Source organism: Orbicella faveolata, unplaced genomic scaffold, assembly GCF_042242905.1.
Source record: "Orbicella faveolata isolate gen_17 unplaced genomic scaffold, um_ofav_v1 contig_34, whole genome shotgun sequence".
NCBI lineage: Eukaryota > Metazoa > Cnidaria > Anthozoa > Scleractinia > Merulinidae > Orbicella > Orbicella faveolata.
This window is the reverse complement of record NW_028301563.1, coordinates 9408241-9436173: the sequence shown is the minus strand read 5'-3', so window position 1 is coordinate 9436173 and position 27933 is coordinate 9408241. Positions and strand designations below refer to the sequence as shown.

At 38.3% G+C, this 27933-nt stretch overlaps 3 protein-coding genes and 1 long non-coding RNA gene across 5 annotated transcripts; 2 read left to right on the top strand and 2 right to left on the bottom strand.

The window, feature by feature from the left end:
- Positions 1-275: 275 nt before the first annotated feature.
- Positions 276-6175, bottom strand: LOC149104661 (uncharacterized; the record flags this gene model as incomplete). Its single annotated transcript, XM_089272249.1, has 6 exons — positions 276-935; positions 2376-2521; positions 3032-3265; positions 3560-3676; positions 5014-5128; positions 6041-6175. Coding segments are annotated over 6 exons (819 nt in total), but the record flags the coding sequence as incomplete, so codon positions are not given.
- A 2338-nt stretch (positions 6176-8513) lies between these two features.
- LOC110061620 (uncharacterized) lies at positions 8514-13821 on the bottom strand. Its single transcript, XM_089271049.1, has 7 exons — positions 12474-13821; positions 11916-12101; positions 11611-11769; positions 10671-11393; positions 10266-10348; positions 9957-10098; positions 8514-9607 (listed from the first exon to the last, which is right to left on the bottom strand). Exons 1-7 carry the CDS (start codon positions 13729-13731, stop codon positions 8655-8657), a joined length of 3504 nt encoding a protein of 1167 aa, XP_089127175.1. The 5' UTR covers positions 13732-13821; the 3' UTR covers positions 8514-8654.
- Positions 13822-13992: 171 nt separating this feature from the next.
- Positions 13993-16167, top strand: LOC110061616 (uncharacterized). Its single transcript, XM_089271051.1, has 4 exons — positions 13993-14187; positions 14364-14463; positions 14748-14860; positions 15109-16167. Exons 1-4 carry the CDS (start codon positions 13996-13998, stop codon positions 16159-16161), a joined length of 1458 nt encoding a protein of 485 aa, XP_089127177.1. The 5' UTR covers positions 13993-13995; the 3' UTR covers positions 16162-16167.
- Positions 16168-16999: 832 nt separating this feature from the next.
- LOC149104660 (uncharacterized) lies at positions 17000-25567 on the top strand. 2 transcript variants are annotated; one of them, XR_016201255.1, is made up of 5 exons: positions 17000-17199; positions 19866-19987; positions 22615-22747; positions 23770-23891; positions 24219-25567. It is a non-coding gene; the product is annotated as an uncharacterized LOC149104660 (long non-coding RNA). The 2 variants fall into 2 exon arrangements; XR_016201254.1 differs by lacking the exon at positions 17000-17199 and having other exon boundaries at positions 19763-19987.
- Positions 25568-27933: the final 2366 nt, after the last annotated feature.

Genomic DNA, 27933 nt, shown 5'->3' with positions numbered 1-27933 from the left:
ACTTGAGATGTAGATCGCGACGTTTCGACTGCTTACTAGTCTTCTTCAGGCGATAAGGTCGGCTGTGATTGGTGCATTTCGATCCTCCTATTGTTCCATTGTTCCGGCGAGTAGCTAGTGGTAACAGTAGTAACAATAGGAGGATCGAAATGCACCAATCACAGCCGACCTTTGTGATATAAATGATACCGTGCAATCAGTCGACCTTATCGCCTGAAGAAGACTAGCAGTAAGCAGTCGAAACGTCGCGATCTACATCTCAAGTGACTACATCGTGAGACAAACGATAATACACTTTATTATGTACCAAGAATTATAACGCACGTGCCCAGCCATTGTTCTGCTTATTAAACCTTTTGCTTAGCGACGTTCTCGCTGCCGTTGCCGTCGTGGTTTTCTTAAGAAAACATCAGTTTAGTTTAGGTATCATCGACAATATCGAGAAAATATTTTCAGCTATAGCTAAGAAAATGATTTGCAAGTAAAAGCATGTTAATTTTTCTTCCTTAAGTGGTAGCAGTGTTAAATTGTTTTTAAGTTTCGACTCGTTATTGTGTGTTTCTCTAGAATACTTCTCGTGAATGATCCTGTAGTGCTGGTCTCTCAAAAGAGATAAAATACCTCCACCTCACCAGGAGTGAAACGAAAACTTCCAGCTAGAATTGTTTTCTGGTCTTTTACTCCACTTGGACGATTGTACGAGAAACCAATCTGTGCATATGAATTAATATTACCATTTGCCTTGTCAGCAATGTAAATATCGTGCCCTCCACCAAATGTTGGACCGTAACTTGGATTCATGTAAATTGCTTGTGATGGGTTTTTCACCTTACTCTTAAATGGCCTTAATCCTTCTTTATTGCTTAAAGAATAAATAAAGGCCTTGTCAGTAGTGCGATATCCACCATGATGGCTGGAACTGGCATCTGTATCTCCTACGGTATATAAAAGAAAGAAAAGGGAATGACTGCGAAATCGAAGTGTTCGCTCGGTCGTCTAAAAACGGCGCAATTGGTCAAAATACTCTTTTTTCGTCTGGCGGGCTTAATTTTCACGGACCAAACTGGCCATTTAGATATGGTATACCATGGCATAACTTTTTCTTTAGAACGTCTTATTTGACGAGATTTTGGTATACTAGAAGAGTTAGGACTCTCTCAAATCAGTTGAAATTTGGCAGGTAAATTAAATTGCGATACTAGTATTTTTCAAGTGGTCAAGAGGTAGACGAAACATACTTACCTCAAAATGAATTTTAGCTCAGAGAAATGATTAAACCGAAAATCACAAGCTGTGAGAATATGAAATCCAGTAAAGTTTCCTTCTTTCTGTACCGGCTCGTTTAAAATGCACAATTTTGAATAAATTCCATATGCCAACTTGGTTGATTAAGTAGTATTTCGAACTTTCCTAGATTTCACAAAAAATATGAACTCGCTGGAACTTTTAACCCTCGGACGTACAAGCGAACTCGTACCCCTACCGTGGTACAAGGGGGAAGGGGGTAGGGGGGTGGTGAGGGGTGAATGGGACCTTCCCATTGGGTTTTCGAGCGAAATAAATTTCATTGACTTGATAGCCCTGAGCTTGCTCTACAAGATAAAAACAATTTTGTTGCTTATGATGTCTATGACGTCATATGACGTTCAATGACGTCATTTGAACCGACATACTGGATCCGTCATCTTGGATTATTTTCTTAAAAATCAAGAAATAACGGAAATAATTCATGAATTTGTACAATTTTACGAAGAAAACTGGAAGAAAAAGTTGATTTTTGGCTAGGCCTACATGAGATTTGATGGCTGCAAAACATCGTCAAAAATGATGGACACGCAGTTGACATATCAAAATTTTCGCAGAGAATGAAAGAACAGCTACTGAAAGTTTAAGCTCCTTACAGTAACTTGTATTTTCAAAACTTTGAAAAAAGCTTATGGGGGTGGCATCTACAACCCCTCTCCCCTTGTACGTCCTAGGGTTAAAGTATGTTTCTGAAAATAGTTCACCAAAAGGGTCTTTTTGACGTTATAAAGAAAATTCGAATTTTCCAACTTGCTATCAGATTCTCCATATATAGAGGCAGTGGCTCTTAATGACGTAATTTGACGTCAAATGGCAGCATGACCAACAAAAAGCGTGTCATCATTCAAAGCAGGGCCAATGCTATCTATTGAAGGAAAACGATTTGGATATCCCATGACAACGAAAACCTGGAAGAGCCCAATCTCGATCGTTCCCGGGGCCTTTCCCCCAGAAACGCCCTGGGAACAAGTTTGAGGAGAGCCGGCCCTTGTACTCTTGTTGGGCATGCGTCTGCATGTACATCTGAGGGCTGATTTAATATTTCGTTTCCTAGATCTAGTTCAACTTACCACAATAAACATACTCTCCGTTGTAGACACTGTCCAACACCACAGGGAAGAAAAGTAACTTCCATCTGTGGTACAGTGGTGATAGGTCTTCCCCTCAAAGTTGAAAGGAAAGTAACAACATTTCCCTGGCGATGGACAAGGACTCCCTGTGAAAGTCAATGATGTTCATTATCTACCAAGGGCTGATTGAATATGGTAATGAATCGAAATCGAGCTGTTTTAATCTTCAGTGCAATGTTCTTTAAAGGGAAGCACAGTGGTGTCACAGAGTTAGTATGCCAAGAGACCATGATCTTCGATTCGTTAGATCATGGTCTTTTAGTATGGTGGACTCATTACCAAGTGGTCTGGGTTCGAACCCTGGCCAGGGGTATTCTGCTGTACCACTTTGCACTTGGAAAAATTTACTTCTCTCTACCAGATGTATAAATAAGCACATCATATTTCCCTGTCTTATAATTTAATTTAAAAACAAAAAAAAAACAAAAACAGATTCCAACAAACCAACTAAAGTAACCAGCCACAGACATACAAACTGACTTAATGACTGACACACAGACAGACAGACTGACTGATTGACAGACAGAAAGACACCCAGACAGAACAGTATCCAGTAAAGTACTTGAATGGAATGAGGAGGTAGCATGGTCATTTACCCCATGGAGCGTCTGTGTATCCTTCAAAGACGTACTGATTACTTTCTATGATTGTAACAGTATTTTTCTTTCCATCACAACGGCTGTGAAAGGTAAAAGCATCCCAGCCATGTAAGGAAGCGCGGTAACACAGCTTCCACTCAGAGTCATCCCCAACAGAGGGCCCAAGAAAATGCAGAAGATGAGTGACATAAGATGCATTTTTCGACAGTATTGTCGAGCTTATTGGGAGCTCTGAAATAGAAAGAGAAAGTTTAAAAGTAAGGTCGTGATGGGTTAATAATATCAAATAAAAATACAGTCCAACCTCTTCTCGAATATCCACCTCCAAAGCTGTAAATGCTTTTGCATTATGCACAGTTCACTTGCTCGCATGGAGAAAGAGATATGCATATACATGTTATACCATAACACGGACTCTCATCTACCGCGACGGGGATCTTGTGCAACTGATGAATTTGAAGGATGACGCACTTGTAGTGGGTATTTTTTTTTATTTATACACAAATTTGTTATATAACAACTTACTAGTTTCGCATATTTTCCCAGCGAAACCGACCTCACACTTGCAAAAGTAACCTTCGCGTGTACTTTCACATTCACCTCCGTTTTGGCATGGATTCTGCCCAGCGCAAAAATCTATGGCTTCACCGAGAAAACAAAAACAAAACGAGAAAGAATTAAGAAAAACATGTAAATGCAGCTTTAGTCACCAATCCCACTTTTTGGCCAACGGGATGAACGGCTAGGCAGAAATTTTAGCAGAGCGATCCGTCGGTGAGACAGAGGAAAAGTGAGTTCTCTCCAATATTTATCAACTTTCCCTTTCTATTTACATCCACTGACAGAGCCTCAAAGCGTTACAGGTTTTCTTTACCTGCACAGACATGGCCATCCCAATGGCATCCGGCTTTACAAGTGCAAATGTATGGCCCAATAGTATTATTGCACACATTACAACTGTGAATTTTTTTTCCTTGCACTCGTCGATATCTCAGTAACAATATAAAATTAATACCCATATACAAAATAGTCAAAAAAATATGTACAGTATTTTGAAATCTTGGAGGTTTTGCGTTACCGTCTTTGTTTATTATATAAATAATAGCAAAATAATATGTACAATGTTTCTACGTATTTCCAATAATAATAATAACAATAGTAATTTTAATAATAATAATAATAATAACAATAATAATAATAATAATAATAATAATAATAATAATAATATAAATTGAGGGTAGCACACAACAGTAATCACTGAAAACCAGTGGCCTTCATATAAATATTTACAGAATAAAATTAAAAATATAGAAAGATTATTCATAAATATGCAACGATAATATAAAAAACTAAGATATGAGACACACTAAAATATTAAAAAACAAAGCATTAGATTAAGTCTAAACTAAGAAATTTAAAAATTTAGGTGATAAAATGGTCCACTTCCTCATAACTGTTCATAAAATGTTTAAAATTACTGAGAAATACCTTCCATCCTTAGGCTCCCGTTTTAATCGGGGGCAGACAAGGTTTAATTGAAAAACATTGACGGAAAAATGTCAAACAGCTGCGTGGCACTGGGTAAAGACTTGCATGAAAGTTGTCAGTAAGAATAATCATGAATAAAAGTACCATATTTCGGGTAATGTTTCCAGACGTTTCGGGCTTGGCCCTTCGTCAGTGGAAAACCATGTTCGTCGAAATCAGTGCAACGTTTGCATAAAGGCTTAACTGACCATGCCAGCTCGTTCTTCCGTTCACGTCTGCATTTCTAACAAACATCTTGGTAAGATACGATGGACACTCCCCTAAAATTGACCTCCCGACAATAACACAGAGGAGGGTTGTAGAATTACTGCTCTCTATCCCAACCCATAAAGCTACCCGAGATGATGGCATTAGTGCCAAATTACTCAGAATTGCTGCACCTGCAATATTACCAACGCTGATTGTTTATCGTTCAAAAAATTATTTCTTACCAAGATCACATTGGTCACCTGTGAATCCAGAGGAACATAAACAGCGGAATCCTTTGCTGGTAAAACCCGTTTGACAGGTTCCGTTGTTCTGACAAAGAGCGTTACCACAAGCATTCTAAATTAACAAAAAAGCGCAATTAAATCGATGACATAAAATCTTCAGCTATTTGTAATCATTACCACGCCCATTGAATTAGGTAAAATACACACACATACCCTTGTGGTTCTTTTTTTTCACAGTAACCATTGGACGTATTCAAAATAGCTTAAAAAACGCGTTTTTTTCTTTTGTTAAGAAGGTGAAGTGGTGTTTGAACATTATGTCATATCTTCGTCCACAAGTGGTTTAGTAAATCACTCCGTGCAAGAAGTGGATCAGCTAATTATATATTTATAGTTTTTTTTTTCTTTTTTAACAATGTCTCTTAAGATCGCCGAGAGCTTAAGCAAATGAGGACCGTGGCGATTGAACGAGCACGGACCAAAAAAAAAATGCGTTTTTTTTTATCATTATTATTCGTTTGCACGTCGTCTGGGATGACTTTCAAAAGTAGTTCGAAAGTTATTATTGAGCTATGTAATGACCAATTCGGAGATCCAGCTGTTATATGTCCCAGGAACCCTTCGGGGCATTAGGCGTCAAATAAAAGCGTAAAATTTTAATTGTGCCGGTTTCAGATGTTGTCTTCTCTTCTATTAAAATATACTAGAAATTCGAAATTCACGAGCAATTCTCTATGTTAAAATAGAGTAGAAAGTCTTTGAAGGCTCTTTTTCTTGAGCCAAAAAAGTTACTGTACAGTCGGAGCCCTTCATGTAGTACTTTCGTCTTCCCCTCCCCTCCCGGCACATCAACTAGTCAAATATACGAGGGTATTCGCGTGGAAGGTAGACGACGTTGTCTGTTGAATGTTGATTACTACTTCAATTAACAAATGTTGCAAAAACATTCTTCCGTTTTAAATGTCGACATTTCATTTAAGTGCAGAGGGAGACCGGACATGCAAAATTCTGACGTCCTACATACAATTGTTCCATGGTACACGTAGCCTTCTGTTTTCACCAGGTCGTTCTCGTGTTCTTTATGAGTTGCATTGTTTAAGTCACAGTTGTGTGTTCCAGTATATTCAAAATTAACGCTGACACAGTTGTGTTCTAGGTAGCATTACAGTTCACAAAAAAGCCTGGTCCAAAACTTTGATGGTTCTTATCACGTGATTAATCAATCGTTCCCCATAGAAGAGATAAGAGCCTGGAAACTCCAATTCACGGCATTGATCTGAGAGGTTCAAATAATCTCACATTAGTTCTTTGCTGTTAGCCTACCATTACTGATAATATGTATGGGTAATCAAAACTTAATTAAAGTTAATCAGAAACCCATGACCAGGAACCTCAATCTCACATACTAACCTTGGATTTAACCCTTTCCCGCGCCCTGTCTTTAAAACGAACAATTAGAATGCAATTATAACAATATTCCATTGTTGTCAGGCAAGCCGTATTCGCGCTTTTTAAATAACAATAGAAAGAAGGTTGGCTAATATAAGAGACCAATTTCGTAGATAACACCGGGGGGACAGAAGTTGATGTAAGAGTTCGCATCAGCAAGGCGATAGCAGCTTTCCAACAGCGGAAGAATGTCTTGAGATCATCACTTCTCGGCACCAGCACTAAAATCAGGATCTTTAACACCATCGTGAAGCCTGTATTGCTCTAGGGAGCCGAAACCTGGAGAACCACCGTCGCCACTATGAAAAGAATCCAGACTTTCATTAACACCTGCCTCAGAAGGATTCTTAAGATACGCTGGCCAGACATCATCAGCAACCAAGATCTGTGGAAACGAAAGAGACGGCCACACGCTTCGGAAGTCCTCATCTAACAGCACAAGGCAAGCCGTCACCTGGAACCCTCAGGGGAAAAGGAAGAGGGACCGACCAAGAAACTCGTAGCGCCGTGACCTAGAGGTAGACATGAGGAGAAATGGCTACACGTGGGGAGAACTGCAACGACTGGCCCAGGACCGTGATGACTGGAGGGTGCTCATTAGTGGCCTTTGCCCCAGACGGGGCTACAGGCAAGATGGTGATGATGAAAATTCAAACTAAAACAATAAACATCAGTACGAGGCTCTGGGGAATAACTTTAGAGTTTGTGGGGTTTATTCCCCAGAGCCTCGTGTTGAGGTCTATTGTTTTAGGCTGAAATTTAATATATCGAAATTGTTCTATTCGAAGCAAACTTCAATGTTGTTTCTTCGTGCGAACAAGTTCTTCTTTAGAGAGTAATGACGGGGGAGGTTGTGACCCAAGTACTGCTGGGTGTTGTCAAGTAGTTTTGCGCTTCTTGGTAATCCTCGCGTATTCTTATCGCCACCATCCGAGATCGCATAACATAGTTCTCAATCTCTGTTTTCACCCTGAAAACGACCTTCTCCAAAGAATCCAAAGAGCTCTAAAGCTTTTCTTAATTAATAAGCTATTTTATCAGACTAATCGAACAACATACGGCTCCCGATCGCGAGCGCGAGCACGATTCGATGTTTAATTTAAACATTTGACAACTTCAAGATCAGGAAAAATGTTTATTCAACCTCAAACAAGTTCTCAGGGCTGTAAAAAGGGAAGGAATACCCCTAAATGTTCAATAAAACAGACGAAGGACACGAGAATATGCGTCGACATCGCAGGCTATTTTTAACCGTAAAATTGAGCCCAGGTGGTCCGCGACGAAAACAGTATTGCTCGCGGAAAATGCTGTTTCATAAATAGAAAGATACGGGAAAGGGTTAATTGAATCAAGGGTATAATTCATATGGAGACTCTGGAGTTATGGGTTCCTGTGAGTTAATTTAACGTCATTCCCGTTAAAAAAGAAGCCAAAGTAACTATTATCCAATAACCAGTAACCAGTACCCATTATCGAGTAGAGAAAAGAAAATAACGGTGGAGATGTTAATTTATAGCGTGAAAGGTGTAAGAATAACGGGCTAATTTAATAGCGGAGCTCCGGCGGCCCGAAGGGCCGCCAAGCGGAGCCCCATAATCATATGGGAAACAAAAGGAAATCCATGAATGAATTTTCTCATGGTTTTCATGGCTAGCGGTATTGCTCGTGGGCGCGTACGCACGACGACGACGACGACGACGACGACGACGACGACGACGACGACGACGACGACGGCGACGGCGACGGCGGAGTTGCCCAACATGGCGGCCATACTCCAGCTAATAGGTCGACAGAGACATGCACCCTCGGTCTCTAGCAGAAGAATGCCATTTTTCTTGGCGGGATTTTTAAAGAAAAGAAAACGCATTTCTATTTGTTAGGGACCGTTCATTTTTTAAGGGATAGGGGGGGCTGGTGGGATTTGGGGAAGTGTCAGTGGGAAATTGAATGACCCCCCCCCCCCAGCTTGCCAATTTTTTCGCATGACCCCCCCTCAAAAGGAATTTTTTTTGGGATGACCCCCCCCCCCAACTTGGCCACCTCGAAAAAAAGTTACATCTGGTATTTTATAGATTAATACGTTCAAATGGCACTACACATATCTTGATGTCATATTAACTGTTACATTTCACTTGACAAGTGAATATTTACAAATCTATAAAGAAAGCTGTTTTGCTCATCTAAATTTCTCAAAAGAATGAAAAGTCAATTTCAGATTTTCTAGTTATTGCTCGTCCTGAGCGTGTTTTAACTGGCCGCTCGTCTCCATCTTCCTCGTCTGCAGCAATGAATGCCAGGATGACATCATTGGAGTCATCTTCCTCAGGGTCAGTGTCATCACTCTCGTACTCTTCATTCATACGATCACTTGCTTCACTGCTATCACCCCTGTTGTCATTTTGTTCTCTCACACCAGTTTGACCAGTTCTGAGAGGATTCCCCATCGGATGCAAACATGAATGTCTTACAATGGCCTTCACTTTTTCATCCTTGCTGCTCTTGAAATGCTGCTTCAGTCCATGGTGCTTTAGATATTTATCTAATTCTGGCACACGGAGCTTTCTCAGCTTGGCTGCATCCTCACATAGATCAGCCCAAGGATAATCCTCATATGACTTTTCTTTTATCTCTCTACTTTCCCTTGCCTTTTCCTCCATTCTCTTCTTCCTTTTAAACTCCATCACTTCAAGATGGTGAAGATGATCGACAACAAACTTTGCCTTGACAATGAACTTGTCCGCAAATGCAGCAACGCTCTCAGGGTCAGTTAAAACCACTGTACCACTGGCATGCTGTTTCTTTAACTGCACTCTTGGTTGCCAATCATCTACCTCACGCCCTTCATTTGAAGTCTGCTGGTAAGGAAGGTAGTGGTACTCCGGAAGGCAAGAATGGTCAGGATATGGTTTAGGACATCTTCCCATGGGTGGTCCAGCCCATTCAGAACAAAAAGAACAAACTCGACCTACCTCTCCTTGACATGAAAACTTCAGAAACTCCCTGTAGTTCTCACCCTCTTCATAATGTTCACTCATGAACCGCTCTATCTTGTGGAAGTAACTATGGCCTGGAACACAGTCTTTCCTCGTTCCTGCATTGTGGTACTGTACCAAGTAAGATGTGTTTTGAAAGAACTTGAAATCTATGGATATCAAAGAACAGAGCCATTTTACCATAGCAAATTTAATACAGTTTAAAAGTTAAACATAGACTTACTATTAAAGTATATTCAATCTACACATCTATCGATATTCTGGTAATGTTTTCATTATAATACCATGCAGTACATTTAATAAGCACACATCACATTAAACAAACAGTTTTGAATGTTTCAAATGTTGCAAATTAATTATTACAAAACATATTATTAAGATCAAATAGCTTTAACATCTGTGGCATGTCCAAATGAATTCAATGTTCAATATGCACATTTTGAATAAAAAAAAAAAGCAAAAAAAAAAAAAAAATGCACATTTTGTTTGCTTGGTTACCTGGTCTGGGTGTCACATGGGCTGACATGTATCCATGTGGCCCTGGTGCTTCATCGATGCGATCACACACTTCTTGACAGCAGTGCCAAACATTCTGTTCGACAGCCTGTTCCTCACGGCTATGTAACTCTTCAGTTGAAATCTACAGGTGTTTACAGAGAATTACATGTACATGTACCATCAGTTAAAAATTTATTTAAAAATCTATTTAAAAACTCATACTTTTTCATATTATAAAATTTCAATATTTCAGTGGCCTCAAAGAAGCAATATTCATTTATAGTTAAAGAATTCACAACTGAAAAGTACCTTTTCAAGATCATCCTGATTGACTCCTTCAAATGGATCAAAATGTTTAAAGGGAAGGGACCCACCATCTGCAAGAGCATCACCTGTCAATGTTAAAAGAATTTAAAGACATTAAAGTAAGTTGGGTGATGATAAAATGGATGAGTACAATTTATACAGCAATTCTTATTGTTGACAATATAACTACCAATAACAGGGAAACAATAAAATTGAGACATATTTTTCTTCATGAAGGGAAATAAATGTATCCACCAATAGTTGTAGATGTCGTGTAAGGCACTGCAATAGTCACAGCACATTTTTAAGTCATACACTGTACACTGTACTAAGTTGTAATTTGAAAAAAGAAAAATATATTTACTACTCTGTTCACACCTATAAATAATGGTCATTTAATGCATGTACCTATGCAAGCATTGGTCCTTTCAGCTGGGCAGGGATCATTGACAGCATAGTGAACTCTCATCTGCCAGTCCACATCATAAAGTCTAACTATTTCAGCATCTCTAAATTTTACTTCATAGTTAGTGACTGACACTCCAGGACCTTTATCAGTGTGCAGCAAAACACGTGGGCAGACACTAACTGGCAATCCTCTTGTTTTCATCTCATGGATTAACCACTTGCACTTTTCAATGGCATGTTTATACTTCTGCCATAATGCTTCTTTGGTAGTTGTCAAACTCAACAAACTTGATTTAAGTATTTCAAATTCTGACTTTAAAGCATCAATACAATCGGCAATTTCATTCCCAGTGGCAATTTGCTCTGGATTTAATTTACTTTTGAACTGATTCCAGTTTACAGTTGCTGTAACGATTCCTGATACTGCATGTTCTACTCGCGATTGTTCATAAGCACGGAACTGGCAATCATTGTGTTGTGTTACACAGCTCACATCTCCTTTTTCAGTGCTGTCACTGAAATAGACCAGATGATCCCGCACCATCGCTGTGAATTTACACAGTAAAGGATCAAATGGTGAGCCCTCAATTTCATACAAATGTGGGTGTTCCCAACGCAAAAACACTTTTTCTGACGCCCAGACACTCCCACTACTTCCAACGTAGTGTTTCGGGCGGACAGTCACCACTGAATGGTCATCTTTAAGAATCATTCTCTCCTTGCCTATATAGAGTAAGAAAAACAACATAGACGTAAGCATTCCAGAAAGAATTCCAGTGTTCATGCTTTGCTGACTTGATCTGTAAAAGTTCTTAAAAAAGACAATTCAAATTACTCTTTTGCTACAGCCTCTTGTATTCACTACAAAGTGCTGATTTACATGTATGAAGCGCTCCTAAAGTTCCTTGTAATAAAATATTAAAGTAATTATGCAACTTACCATCCACTTCTTTCACTTGATGGGACATGAACCGGTATGCTGAGGGTGTCACATACAAACAAGCATCACAAAAGTCATGGCTGGGAAGAGTTCTAGTACTCAAACCACTTTCTTCTGTAGGCTGAAACAAGGACTGGTGCTTGGTTCCATCCATCCCAACTTAGTATAGAGAAAAAGGAAATAGAGCATATATTAAACCAAAAATGTTCTAATTAAAAACATGTCAAATTCATCTTCATATTTAGCAAGCTCCAGGGACTCTGACAGCCAAAGAAATATTGAACCTAAAACATAAACAATATTACCTGATGTTTCTGGACGGATGTAAGCTTTGTCATCAGCACTAATATTGACAGCATATTTGTGGTGTTCTTCAGGGTCTCCAAAGAGGTGATGCTTTGCAAGATCTACTAGTTTCCGCTGATGGTGGGTCAACAGGTTCTCTGATTCCTCTGTCTTTGGAGGCTTCTTGGAACAAAACAGTCCCCTTCCTACATGTACATGTAAAGATTGAAGTTAAACTTAAATTTCCTCCACTTTATAAGGACAATATTTCACCACTCAAAAGTAAAGTTCATAATTATTATCTTTATATATGTGTGTATTTATATTATCGCCTATGTACCAAAATAGAAAACAGCAGGCCTTGAAATAAATGTCTGTATAAAACTCTAAAAGAAGACAAAAAATGATCTGTACTTCAGAACCATCATTCAACAAGGTTTATTCTGCAAATGGGATTTGAATATTTTGTCAATATAAATTTTGTCACACAGCATGCTGTAATTTATTATGCTATTTGACATTTTAACTTGTTATTTTTATGTAGTTGATGAAGACAATACAAAATAATACCAAATTACCTATGTGCTTGTTAGCTTGCAGTGATCTCATCCTCTTTGGCTTTGCACGGTTGTACACTGTTGTTGCAGACTTGATCATTTGTTTTCCACGCTCCAGAAGGTTATAGTTTGCAATGTTTAGCAAGTCGTCTCTCTTCACTCGCTTATGGTAGTACAGTACCATGTCATGTCTTCTTCCATGCACTGTTGTCTTCTGTTCAATAGCTTTTGCTATTAGCTCCTCGTCAATATCATCAAGCTTTCTCTTTGCCCCAGCACCAGCTTTTCTGTTTCTCAGTCTGTTTTCATTTACTAGATTTTGTGCCCTTCTTCGAGCAGCTGCATTGAACTTTTGTTCAGAATACTTGTCTTTGCATTCAAGGATGTCTTGTAGACTTTTAAGGTTTTCACTGCATACTGTCACCTTTTCTTCCATTGTTTTAATGTGCCTACTGTCAGCACGAATGTCACGTAGCTTCTCAATTGAAGAGTTTAATTCTGCCATTTCATTCTCTCGCTTTGTTATTCTCTCTTTCAACGCCAAGACGGTCATATCTTTTCCAGCACTTACTGCATTTTCCACCTCCTCTGATACTGCAAGCACTCTTTTCAAATTTTTAATAGCAGCATCGGGTTTCAGGCCTAAACCGTAGAGCTCAGAGCGTGAAGAAGTAGCAGCAAAAATGGCGCGCAAAACTGATTTATCATACTCTGTTTCCATCGAGTCCAAGATGGCATGCAACGATTCTGCGTCCAAATCGAACCTGTTGCTTGATTTGCTGTCATTACTTTTCCCACAAAAAACATCTATCAACCTTACAATGTTCCACCTTTCTGGGTTAAGGACAATGTAGCTGCTATTATTCCACGTAAATAAAGTCACAGGTAGTCCAATTTCCGCGGAGAGTAGTTCATCTCTGAAGTTGCTTCGGTCCGGAACGTGCAATTCCGCTTCAAATGCGCCGCAAAACAGGTCATATGCTTCTTGAAAATGCAAGATTCCTTTAAATTTTCCGGAACTTGAGTCGTCAACTGCTGTAAGCTCATCAAGCACATGGATCAGTCCGACCACTTTTCGATCCTGTCGAACGAGCGAATTTTTTTTATCCCCTACAATACCAGCAAGGCGGTTGGCGACCTCGAAAACATCGAGTGGTTGCAAAGACATCCTTACATTTTCTCTAATTTGACTGCACTTTCGAATCTCCGATCGTCTGTGTGTCCATGATCTCCCTTTTTCAACTTGGAAATCATCGGAACCCTCGTGTTTATCCGCCATTTTGGATTTCCAACAGGGATAGGTACTGCATGTATGGGGACACAAAATGTCCTGCGCCTATTCTGCTGGACAATGGGAACGCGGCCTTGGGGACAGGAACAATAGACAAAGAGATCTGTTTGTTTCTTTTATATTTAAAAATAGAAATATACCATGACACTTCCGGTTTGACCTTTTCGGAACTTTTGTGGCAGTCTGAACTCGCTTGGTAAAAAGGTAACCTCGGCCTCGGACAGGACACTGAAAGATCAAAGTATCACGAGAATGGATTGGAGGTATTTCGTTTTGTTTGAATTTGATATTCTATTGTTTTGTACTTTAATATCTGTAGCTATAAATAAGCAATTTTCGATTCACAGAATCTGTGATCAGTGTGAAAAGGAGCAGTCCACCTTTTACTGCGGCGAGTGCCAGCTGAAGTATTGTGAATCCTGCAATGGGGTGTTCCACTCGAAGGTAATTCTGTTTTTGTCGTTGTTGGTTTACAGCCTATACGTTGCAGACACGTTTGATCAATGATAGCCGTCTCCTGAATACGTTTTAGCCTGGCATTTCTTTCACGTAGAACATTTTTCCGCCAGTCAGTATCGTGTCACTTCACCAATTTGTTGTTTTCTTCTGAATATTCACAGGGAGCATTGAAGGAGCATAAAGTTCAAGCACTCCAGTCGTGCACGTGCCAGTCTTGTAGTAACGCAATCTCCATTCTACTCTGTGGGAGCTGTGACATGAGTAAGTACTCATCCTCACCCCCCGGGGGCACTGCCAGACAGTTTACGTTAGTTGGTCCGGAATCCAAGGTCTTGCGGAAGTGTGCAATAAGAAATGCCGGAGAAGCTAAAAAATACTTTCATGATTCATCTGTTCATCAAAGACTTTTTATATGTGTCTTGCAAAAGCATTTGTCTGCTTTGATGTGTTCGTCGCACCCTGTTTATCACGGGTGTTATAAACTACGAGTATAAAAATGCTCACCACAAAAACGGATGTCTAAAAAGTTTTTGTTTTCTTTTTAGAATTCTGTGACCCTTGCTGGAGCAAATGGCATTCCAAAGGAACTTTCCAAAGCCATATAAAGAAACAATTCTTACTACAGCAAGCAACCATTGAAGCTGTACAAGACGGTACTGTAAGTTACATGTCACCTTATTGTTTATATATTCACGTGCTATGTGATTCCTACACTGATGTGCATGCCGCATGCATTTCATCAGAAGCTTTCATATATTTTCCTACTACTAAATGTCTTTTAATATGGTATAATCCTAAAACACCACACCACGAGAGTCTCATGAGTTTTTGACACTATAAACGTTAATTACAACTGTTACCGTATTTTAAATGGCATCATAATTTGAATGCCTATTTTTCTTGCAGGTAATAAGCTCTTCATCCTCTGATGATACAGCCATCCCAAAGGGTCTTCAGAAAACAAGTCTCGGTTTCATTGCAAATCCAAAAGGCAAAAGATCACTGTATTACATGTCCATCATGAAGGAAGCTCTCTCAAAGATGCGAAAGGATGGTGAAAGCGATGAATCCTTAAAAAAGCGATTTACTGCTGAACGATCAAGGCAATTCGATTTTTTGATGTCAGAAGAGGCCGCTTTTCAAGGCATAGACGCTTTCTCAGAGAGATCAGGAGAGTTGTTAAAACCTGACTACCAGTTAAAGCTTAGTGATGGACGAAAATTGAACTACGCTATAACAAAACAAAAAGAGGCCTTTGAGAAACTGAATGGTCTGTTAAAAAATCTGAAAGATCATGACTCCACGCTGTTCCAGGCCAATGGCATTACTCTGAAGCATGGCGAGAAATTCCACCACGATTTCAATGTGAAGCACATCGCTAGCGTTGAGGCGAAGCAGTTAAAGGTTTCACGGGAAATAGAAACCCTCGAAGAAAAGAAGAAGACCTTTGAACGGACCTTCAAGGGCCTTCAAGGAAACTATGTATCAAGGAAAAGAAAATTAAAAGAAAACCGCCGGAAATCAAACAACAGAAAACGCAAACGGGTAGAAAACAACATTCGTCGCGTGTATCACATCTGCGTTGCAAATCCCCTTGACAAAGAGCTTCCAAATTGTCTTCTTTATCCCCCTTCCATGACAATCCCTGAAGCGTGCATAAACGTTGAAGCTGTGGCAACAATGCTGTTTAAACGGGATGCAAAATTAATCGCTTACCTACTGCAAACAAACTATTTTAGCAATGCGGCAGGAAGCAGGATGCTCGCCAATCTTGAGCCGGAAGTTAGGAACAGGGTGTACTGCATCCTGCATCCTGAAGATTATCGCACGGATGATACGAGTGAAGAGGAAGATGATGATGAAGAGGAGGACGAGAACGACGAAGAGGAAGAGGAGAATGTCGAGGAGGAAGAAGAGAATGCCGAGGAGGAAGAGGAAGGAGACACCTTATTTCAGTGATCTATACTCCACTGATTTCTCCACTGCGTTGAATGTGCTACGAGCAATGTTTTTAAGAGTTTTATTCAGAACTATATTACGGCATTACAAAATACCGTATAGCACGAAATTTTTGTGGTAGTTTTGTTTGGCAACTAAAAGTAAGAAAACGATCTCAGCAGTTAAATAGTCGCTAGAACAACATTTCACCAATCAAAAACCTGTTACTGTTGAAGCGCTGTTATTTGTAGTTAGTTTTATTGATATAAACGTTGCTAAGAATTTTTCTTCTTACTTTGAAACTGTTTCAGACTATTAAAGATGTTTATATTTCGTGAAAAACGCAAGAGAATTTCTCATCAATTTATGAAAACTTCATACCACTTTTTCATCGCTTTTTTTTCTTTTGACCCCCCCTTTTTCTTCATATTTTTTGGGGTGGCCCCCCCTTTGAAGCCATTTTTTTTCGCGTGGCCCCCCCCAAATCCCACCGGCCCCCCCTATCCCTTAAAAAATGAACGGTCCCTTATGTCGACAAATGATAGCGGAGGTTGATCTAATGTTTTTAAGATAGGGTTGCACTGAAGGAATTAAAAAGAAAGCAAGAATTAACAGGCAAAGAAGTAGCGAAGAAGATCGCGAAAAAGAGCGGGCCAGCGCTGGGGAAGGAGGCGAAACAGTACTGAACAATGGCGTGAATTATAGCGAGTCAAGGGCTAGAGAAAGGAAGTGAAATAATACCGAACAATGCCGTTAACGAAAGCTAACGAGGGCCATAGATAGGATGTGAAAGTACTCAGAAGACTGCAGTGCCAAGTTTTTTAAAATTCGCGCGTTGTGACGCTGTGCAACCGTGCAAGAAAAGTCACATGATTTGGTCAGGTGATGAACAAGAGAAATCAAACATGTCCGAGTGTTACAAAACAGTAAACACAGCGGGAAAAAGTGGTTGATTCGTTGATCTGTCAAAAAGATTAGTTCAGTTCAGTCTTCACAACTTTTGCTGCAAGTTTCTGCCTGGAAGATTTACACTGACCGAACTGATGTTGCTAACTTGCGGTAAGTGACTTTTGCTGTTGCGTTTGCTATGAAAATTAACAAGTTGCCTCAGCGATATAAGCTTATTTTCAATTGGAATCCTTTGAAAGTCTTCCTTATTTGAAGCCATGTTGTGAGACAATTTATAAATTGCATCGTTTTAATTTCTCTCATCTCTAAACAATAGCAAGTGAATCGCTTTGTGGAGGTTGTTGTAAGTTGTAAACAAATTAAGCTTTCTGTCGATTTTCGTCGTCAACCTAAGCTTATAACCTCACGTCTAAAAATAAGCTTAACCAAAACCGTATTTGTAAACACGGCCGGGCGAGTTTTGAAGTTTTCTCTGTGTTAGTTGGCACAGCCGCCTCGTAGACAGCTAGAATTTCTTCTTCTGTTGTTGAAAACCAAGAAAGGTGTACAAACAGGATTTGCTAAATTTACTTTCAACGTTCCTATGGGAAGATTTGCATATTGTGATTACAAAGTATGCAGATTTCCTCGTTTTGTTAGTTCAGTTTATTCGGTTTGGCGAAATGCTTGGGTGAATTCCCAGGTTAATTTGGCTGAAGACTGGCAAAGCTACCGCCGATAAAATGACTGCAAAGCTAAATTAAGCCTTCGGCAAAAATGCACACTGTAATAATCAAATTTAAGCGTGAATAATTATTAAACTTTTAACACTGCAAGGTTAAACGATTTTCTTTATCCTCTCTTTCATTGGGTTACCTTTCAATGAGAAGGATTTGCTTTTGATACTCAGATGAAGTGATATGCATAATTATTGTGTTTATAATGTAGATTTCCTCGTTTTATTTTGTTGTCTGTCCAATTAGTTCGGTTTGGTGAAATGCTTATATAGTCCAAATGTCGAGTAGACGATTGTGCATGTAAATCCTGTGTGCAAATAAAGCTCTACTTTCATTTTGATTTACTATTTCATTTTATTAGTGCCACTGCTTTTGGTTGGGGGTACATGGGTTATTCCCCAAATATGCAGTATTTACACTTAATATGGAAATGTCCCTCAAAAGTGAGATAGTACTAATGGAAAAAAAAAAAAATGCGAAGAGCTTTACTCGGTAAATTGAACAGTGTAAATGACCTTTACATACTTAGAAAAAATTTAGGGAGTAGAAGTTCTTGCCCTGACCATTTCTCGGTAATAGAAATAAGTTTTACATACATACATACATACACAATTTAGTTGGTGAGAGCGCTCTCCTCTCTCCACACACACACTCTCTCTCTCTGCTCTTTTCTTCACACTAATTTTGTTGTTAACTACATTGTAACTCATTAACCGAATGTCACTCACTGTTTTCTTTGTTGTGCATGCATACTTTTTTTGCTCGTCAAAGAAAGTTTCAGTTTCTTCCTGGCTGTTTCCTTTGTCCTGTCCAGTACCAATTCCTTTGTAATATAATTTTGTGAATTCTCTATTCTCCTTAAATTTTATCTTGTCAGGGTGATAGAATGCACTCTCAGAGTGTTCAATCATTGTTTTCAGTCGCTACAATTTTCAGGAAAAAAGCAATAGTTTTCTTAATTTCCTTTTACTTTGTGTTAGGACCTTTTAGCATGCTCGTAATTGACCCATGGGCATAATTTTGAATAAAGTAAAGAATTAGATCTGTTTTAGTGTTAAGTATTTTTAAATTATTATGAATTACATGTACATGTAGGCATTTCTTTTTAGTTTTTATTTTTTATTTTAGTCGCATGTGAAGTTTTATGATTTTACCGACGTATACCATATAAATGTAAATAATACACTAGAATTAGCCAATCAGAGTGTGCATTATATCAGCTTTAAACACAAACCATATGTAATAAATGTATGTAAATGATATTTTTATGACAGAGAACTGGACAGGGCAAGAACTTCTCTTTCTTTTGTAAATTTATACATTCATTCCTCTCATTGCTGTCAAAATGTCTTAGGAACCTTCATTTTTGATAGTCCATTATTTTCCTCCGTACCTAGCACAGAAGCTCACAAAATCCTAACTAATAACCAACATGTGTGTATCTCTGGCCTTTGCTGTGTACTACGTGTATATTCTGTTATCCTGTCTTAACTGCTAGAAACAATTTTGACAGAGCTGTTTCAACAGTTTCACTTAAATTAATTCCCAGTAACAGCACTACATGTGGCAGTGTTATTGGGTATGAACTTTATGGAGGGTTTAAATTTTTATTTTTTTATGATTACAGGAGACAACAAAATATACATGTTTATACATAACCTGATGTTGGTGTTGGTTGCGAATCGTAGTTCATAATAGTCCTATTACAGGTAAGGGGGAAAAGTTCTGAGAGTTTAGAACATCTCTTCCCCCAGCACACCTTCTGTCTACAGGTGCAATTATTGAGAGGTTACATGTATATACATATACAAAGAGTAATGTAAAGTTATAAACTTAACATTAAAATCTGACATTTGAATGCCTCCTTTGCTAAAATTAGTCACGATTTAATTGTTATCACTCCCTGTGAATTCATAGAGATTTCAGAGGCAAATTATCACCTAATGTGGAAGTCCTGTCTTCAAGTTAGGGAAAATGACATAAAAAAAGTGACAGTGAAAGTAAAGAGAATTGTGAATGTTGATGTGGTGTACTTTGTACATCATGTAAAGGTATTTGGTGAGTGCCAAAGGCATAACATTTCATGCATTGCTTTTTCAGGACAAATTATATAACAGTGATGTTTTAAGGTGTGATCACAAAAATAGTGAGTACAATGTCCAGGCAGTACCAGTTTATGGAAGGCATATGCAGACAGTAAGAGGAACTGTAAGCATTACCGGGTAAGTTTGTTTTATACTTTTGACTTCTTGCACTTGGATTTTTTGTCATTTCATCACAAGAATAGGTGATGAAAGATGCAATAGTTGTTGCAGTTTATTTTTGAAGGCAAACTTATAAGTCTGCCTATGCTGGATAACAGCCATGCGTAAACTGAATGTAAAGCAAACACTCTGTTAAAGGTGGGGCAACCCTAAAACCCAGAAACTGGAAGCCGGAATCCAGAATGAAAAACTGGAATCCAGTAACCGGAAACCAGAATCCACAAATCGAAGAAAACAAGTTCTTCAAATACTCGAAAATTGTTTTGCTTAGGTTTTTGCCTGTAAAAAATAAGCGGCCAAGTAAAAAGGACCTCAAACTGACACAAAAGTTCCCCATCTGTCGAAATTCGTGCAACCGTTATTTCTAGTGAGGGCTATAATTATGAGAATCTTAGTAAAGTGCGTCATAATTTAATTCTAAGCACCCTGAGAGCATCTAAAATAAGCTTGCTGGCAATTAACTGCACGGCCATGGGCCGAGTGCGGTTCGTGTTCTACCAGTGTTGTTTTTTTGTTTTTTTTTGTGGTCGGTGACCAGACCCAAACTTCCTCTCAGCCAAATTTTGAGTCACGCAACCTGTGATGTTTATTCGCCATAAGCTGTTGAAACATTAATACAAGGACAATGTTACGGATATTGTTTTCTTTATTTGTGTATAATATATATTTTCTTCTGGTTTTATCAAAGCGTTGGATTCAAAGGGAAATAATAAATACACTAAAAACGCTAAAAAAGGGTATTACGTCAGCCATGGAATGCGCTGACATTGCAGCTTTCATTTTCGCTACATGGCAAATACACTGTAAGATCATGTTTACTTTGCAAGTTTATTTTGCCAGAAGCGATGGTCATTAATTTATGTGCAATTTTGTGAGTATTTCTTGTGGGTTTCGGCAAATGAAGCGAATTCTTTGGCTGTTTCATCGCAGCGAGTTAAGAGATTTGAAGAAAAATTAAGTATTTGCCGAGGTAAACAAGAGCTTGCCAGAACTTGCAATGTTTAAGTCAGTGCTAGGAGAAAAAACACAACCGTTCCAAAATTAGCTGTGGATAACGTAAACCCCCCTGATTCTGTGACTTGCGTGACCACTTCAAAGCGCAAGCAAATTAAATTTTGACGTTTCAGGAAGAAAGCTGTTTATTAAAAGCATTATTAATAGCGTGACACTCGTTTCCTTTTGTATCATTCATGGGCATGTCCCGAGCAAACTTCCAGATTAAGACCATTACATCATCATAGATTTCGCAAAGGCTAAGACTGATGGTGCAATAAGATATGACACAGTTTGTGTTGATCAAGTGATGTGTTTACAGTAATCAATGAATCATCAAGGACTGCTCTGGAATGTGCACTGCGTTGTGACTGTAGTATTAACAAAACAGTTAAATTTTAAAAGCGTGGTTATAAGATTTAAAAGATCTTCTTGCCATTTTGTTTAATAAGTGATCTGCAATTTACCGGAGGTATAAATTTACCCTTTATGTGTAGTAGATACTGAACAAGATAGAAAATGTCATAGAGAACAGGATGTCTGTCAGTGGCAGCCCCCTGTACATTGACGGTCACGCCCCCCACTTTCGAAGTTCAAAGGCTAACCTGGCTCATCTTAATATAATATTTGATTTGTCCAACAGATACCAAACTAGTTCCGGATCAACACTATTTCCACACTGATACTGTGACAAATCAGCATTTCATATTCTTGGCGGCCATCATATTAAAACAATTTATAGAAATGTTGCACACTGATATCTGTCTGCTTCTCACTTGCTAACAGATCGGACCACATGTTGTTAAAAGATGCTTAAAGACTGCCAGAAACTCACCAAAATAGCTTGTTGTTATTGTGCTACTCACCAGTCTTCTCATAGCAATTTGATCTAGACAAGAACTGCACTCTCACCAGAGCCAGATTGAACAAAAGATGGGTAACTAAGCCTTTGAGCAGGCTCTTGTGTTTGGGCCGGGGGCATGAGCGGTAAAGCTGCATGAAGGCACTTGCTGACATGCCAATGCAGAAAAACACTAGACACTTATTTAGCCTGCTCAGGCACTAGAGACAGATAGTAGAGCCTGCTTGCAGGCTATGAGTAACTCTATCCACCTGAAAAATCACTAACCCTGACTGGAAAGTGATTACCCAATGGATAGCTTTATCCAGCTTTTGAACAATTGGGCCAGATGTATAGCTAAGGGTTGTTCAGAACTAGTCAAAATTTTTTTAGCAATTACAGTTTGTAGCTGAAGTAAAGCCAAGAAAGTAAATAACAGCAAAATAGTTTTTCCCCATATTTATTTATTAGACATTGCTGAAGTGAATTATTTCTATCATCATTCATAATATCTGGATTCAGGATTCTAGTTTCCAGTTCCGGATTCCGGTTTCCGGAATCAGTTTTTTAGGGTTGTCCTTAATGATGTATGTGCATGTTAATCTTGAATAATCTGAAATTTCAGAGAGGTTAAGAATATCATATCATATCTGTGATGGTTCTGTATCTGTTGGTGTGCAACAATCTTCACCAATATTTCAACGTAATGATGTACAGTGTATATTAATTAACCAAATTATGCTGTTTTTAGTTGACCAATGCTACTATTGTAATGTGATGTTAAAGCCCACAAATTGACAAACATGCCCAGTGTCAACTTGTCAAATATATGAAGTGGCCAGACAGTCTAGATTACAAAATTTTCTGAAAGTTGGAATTACCAGGTAAGATATTTCTTAAACATTATTTTGTAATTAATGATTTCTCAGACATTGTTTTCTTCAAGAAAAGATTCATACCCCACATGGAGGTTTTTTCTCTATTAGAGCTCTATCTTCCTGATACTTTAATTTGGAATTTTTGAAGACTGGCCATGAATGGGTGTTGGGTGTGAATATCTTCTGGTACTGCACATTCAGATTTACATGCAGTAAACAAGAACATCAGTATTTATCCTGACAAACTCTGATTTTCTTTTGGAAGCTGAACTCATATGCAGTTGTACAGTTATATGTACAACCAAACAGCCTGGATGGCCCTTTGATTGGGACTGGGCACATTGTTGTAACTTGCAATGTTCCAGTTTCTTGTTTAAAGCAAACTGCATTTGGTCTCAAAAGCAAGTCGCCAAGCTCATTTCAGTTAGTAAGTTTTCTTTGCATCTCAGGGCAGAGCCTGCCACTGTGAAAGTTGGGGTACCAGCCCGGGGGAGGTACTTTGGGAATTTCTGGGTGGGGATTTGCCGCTTGTACCCTGGAACCCTTAGCCTATACTAGAGCTAGTTCAGCTGAATTTTGCTACCCTATACTAGAGTAAACTCCCCAAATCCCCCCATCTATCGACACTGTTGAGGCTGATTTGCCTAAATTTAAACTTGCTGATTTGATTTTTTTATATTTTTGAGTGGCAATTCCTGATTTCCTTAGTCTAACTAAAATCTTCAACCAACTAGTCAATTTTGTGAAAATGATATCCTACTCTAGACCCAAACGCTCTGATTTATATACCCTATCCTAGAGTAAACTGCTTGAAAACCATACCCTTCACAGCGGCACATACTTATATAGCCCATATATGGCAGTGCCCCCCCCCCCCCCCGGGGGTACCAGCCCCTAGCATTTGATTCACTAACACTGAGTAAACAACTAACAATGAAGTACACTGTATATCAAAGAAAGGAATGTCATCTGTTTGTGTGTAAAGATTATAATAAATTATAATCGATATGTTTTTATCTGAATAACAGTGGTGTTCAAGTAGCAGCTACAGTATGATTACATGTCTGTTCCTGTCATTCAATATATGAACAGTTTACACATGGGCAGCCTGTATTAAGACATCAAAGATTTTCAAAGCAACCATGGCCTGGTGAGATATATCTGAAGAAATATAAATTTAAAGTCCTTATGATTGCTTATAGGCATTGATTTTTATTGTAAACAATATCTTACTGAGTGTATTTTTCTTGTGTACTAATTGTTGTAGAACACAGAGATCACTATAAGTATGACAGAGATATTAAAGTGTGAAAAGTTCTATAACCAAATGCATGCAGGAACAAATTAATTTATGATGGATGCAGCTTCTGAGAGATCCCCAATGTTAATGGAACATACACCGTACATACATGCAAAAGAGTTCAATAATTTATTACTTAAGATTGCAATGATTTGTTTGGTTTCTCTGTATTTACAGACAACTTGATGGGATTATAATTTCTGCACCAAGGTCATTGAATAAACTGGCTTAGAAGTTGAGTTCTGCAACCCATCCTGTGTGTTGTAATATCATGGCTGCAACATTGTGACAGATACACTGTATTACATTATTAAGAAACACATATATTAACTAATTATTTAAGGTGCCTGTTAAATTAATCAGTTTTTCTTAGAGATAATTTACTCATGGTTTATTTAAATAATTGCTTTTTTGGCTTTAAAGTGATATTTATCGTGTTTGTAAATCAATTTTGTGATAATCTGCATTGGACATGGCATAAATTAATATTTTGCCAACACGAAATGGAGACAGACAGCCTTGCCATTCGCAACGTCCAATAAGGCTAATTTGTTCTCTACTGTTGTACAAATAGTGTTCTCTTGTTTATAAATTATTTCAATCTGTTGTTTAAATGATTGCCTCGTAACCCCTATGTCCAGTTTGGTGCATGTAGGATATTGATGTATTGTTTATCCATTTTGCTGTAAATTATCTTAATTGATGTGTCAATCAAAACATATCTTGGATATGCTGGGCTCTTCTGACAAATGTACCCATGCCTGATAACCTTTGAGTGCATTTGGTTGTGTAGTGCAGACAAAATACATGTACATAATATAACTTACTCTTAGCTTGCTTATAATTCTTGGTATAATTTAATCATAGCAAAATTAATTAATGGAACCCAATAACAGCTCCTGTAGTCCACAATCTCAGTCAAGAAGAAGAACAAATCACATGGAAATTGAATAATAAAATTATTATTAGAAGCCTATGCAAGTATTCATGATCACCAAAAAAAAAATATCACAATTACCATTCATGCGAGAGTGATTTTGCTTATTGCAAACCCTTTCAGCAGGAGGAGACTCCAGACAAAAGTGAAGATGGCTAAATGTATCTTTGGGGACAAGTTAGAAAACAAAACTTTCCAACTTTTCACATATGTATACTATTTTGGTATTTTTGCGAGATTTCATTTGGTAGAGATTTAGGGACTGAGTATTGTAACCGCTGCATTTCAATCAGTCCCCACAGCAAAAAAATGTTTAAACTTCTTTTGTGTGGGAGTCCCCATGTTAACTAAGAAAGAATATAATGATTAATAACAATGTCTTGTCTTTCTGAATAAGGTAGGAAAGAACAGGAAATGCCACCAAAAAGCACAGAAGACAGTTCTGTTATGTGATCAAGATTTTTAGTGGCTTCCCAGAAATCCTTGAAATCATGGCTCTATATTTCACAATCACACCATCTTACACCTCGATCTGCTGATGTGATCCTATTTCCAGCTGAAACTATTAAATAGTTCGCAATTTACCTCACATACATGTTCGATTATTTTCATTAGTAACAGCATTCCGAAAAAATACTGAGGAGTTCCGCTTTTAGGCTCGGCTAAATCTATATATTATCATATAATATAGTGCGTGACAAATTGTCCTCAGGTCCCCTCACTATTCAGTTATCACTCACTAACCAGCAGAAACACAGTGGTCTTAAGTTGGACGACAACTGGTTTTAGGATCGCCAAAACCGGTTTTGAGTAGGACAAAAACCGGTTTCGGGTTTCGGAAACAAAAACACGGTTTTGTGGATCAGCAAGAACCGGTTTTGAGATCGGGAAGAAACGGTTTTGGGATAAGCAAAAACCGGTTTGGATTCGGCAAAAACCGCTTTTGGATTCGGCAAACATCGGTTTTAAGATCAGCAAAACCGGTTTTAAGATCGGCAAACACCGGTCGGTTTTGGGATCGGCAAAAACGGTTTTGAGATCGGCAAGAACCGGTTTTCATACAAGACAGAAACCGGCTTTCAGATCGAAAAAAAAAATAGAAAAACTGCTTTTGGGATTGGCAAAAGCTGGTTTTGATATCGGCAAAACCAGTTTTAAATCGGCAAAAACTGGTTTTTATATCAGCAAAAATCGGTCTTGGAATCGTAAAAACTGGTCTTGGAATCGGAAAAACTGGTCTTGGGACCGAGAAAAACTGGTTTTGGGTTCTGCAATAACCACTGGATTTTCCTCAAAACCGTTTTTTCCGATATCAAAAGCGATTTTTGCCGATCCCAGAACTGTTTTTTGCCCATCGGAAACCAGTTTTTGCCGATCCTAAAACCGGTATTGAGAACAGTAATTATCGGTTTTACGATCGGCAAAAAAACCCGTTTTGATAGCGGCGAAAATCGGTTTTGGCATCGGAAAAAAAACGGTTTGATATTGGACAAAAACTGGTTCCGGGACCGGGAAAAAACGGTTTGGAATCTTAAAAATCCACTGGGTTTCGTTGGTTTCTTCTGACCGTTGCCGTAACAATTTTTCTCATTCACGTACATGGAAAGAATGCTGAAATTTCGCGCCTAATTTAATCAGTATTTTATTGCCCATGTTTCTAAAACATAGAAAATAGGCGAAGAACAACTGAAAAACAAGTAAAAGCAGTTTTTTTTTTTTGTTTGGTTTTTTTAAATTAAGACATGAGATATCAAGATTTGGAACACATATATGTCGGCTAAATTATGATTTTCATGGAAACATGAAGGTCCTTGCACAACAGTAAATCCCGCAAATTATTCCCAGATATATTTATTTAAACGTCGTCAAATTTGGAGATCTATGCCTCATTTTTTAAAAAGTTTTTCTAATCCTGCAAAGTTGGTTTAAACAAAAGACAGTTTCTTGGCAATTTAAGATACTTTTTAATGCTCTAGCGGCAGGACAAACAGTCCATTATTATATGTCACACCTGTAAAGAAAACCTCTCTGTTGGAAAATTATCACGACTGAATTGAGAATTAAACAGTTTACCCTCTAAATGTGGCGTAAAAAGCAAAAAAATACACAAGAATAGATGAAAAATGATAAAGAGAAGTCAATTCGGGCTGTTAAACGTTTTAACCGTTGTATGGTTCTTATCGAATACGATCAATTGCGTTTTCCTTCAAAATCCGCGTAAAAAAAGTTTCCCCACTGAGACATTGTTCTAGAAAAATATTCTTTCGCTTTAAATAAGAAGATTTTATGAGAGGAAAATGATAGGTAACGCGAATAACTGATGTAAAACTTTCGTCGTCAAAAGATTCATTAAGTTTGGCGACCTACTACACCAGAATAACAAGTAATTATGACAAGATAATTTTTAAGCCTTAAAGAGCGAGACAAACTATAATATCGAGAATTTCAGATACCCCCATGCTCAAAAACCCGCAAAAATGTTTTAAGAGCGTTATAAAAGCGATAGCGGCTTGTCTAGCTGATGCTTTGAAGGCATTAACGCAGGGGGTTGAAGGGAACTTCATTTAATGAAGCTTAAAAGTTCATATCTTGCCTCTAGCGCAATAAATTATTAGAAAACAGATCAACATTTACAAGACTTACCATCCAAACAGCTCAAAATAGCTTTGAGGGAAAAAAGAAGAAAACAGATTCGATGATGTGTTGGGAAGCCCATGTCGGAGTAGCTAAATGTACTTTGAAGGTTTCATGGCGCAAAATATTGGGCACAATATTAAAATTCAAATAGACTGCAGCTGCAGGTGTGTTAATTCAGATCTGAGAGTCGTACATGACAGGTCTGTCAAGGCGCTTAGCAGTTGTTTTATTACTTGCTCTAATGAAAGCTTTGGGCTTGTTGTCATAACGCGGTCAAACTAATATAGGCAAGAACAGGTACGAGCTTAACCTATCAGG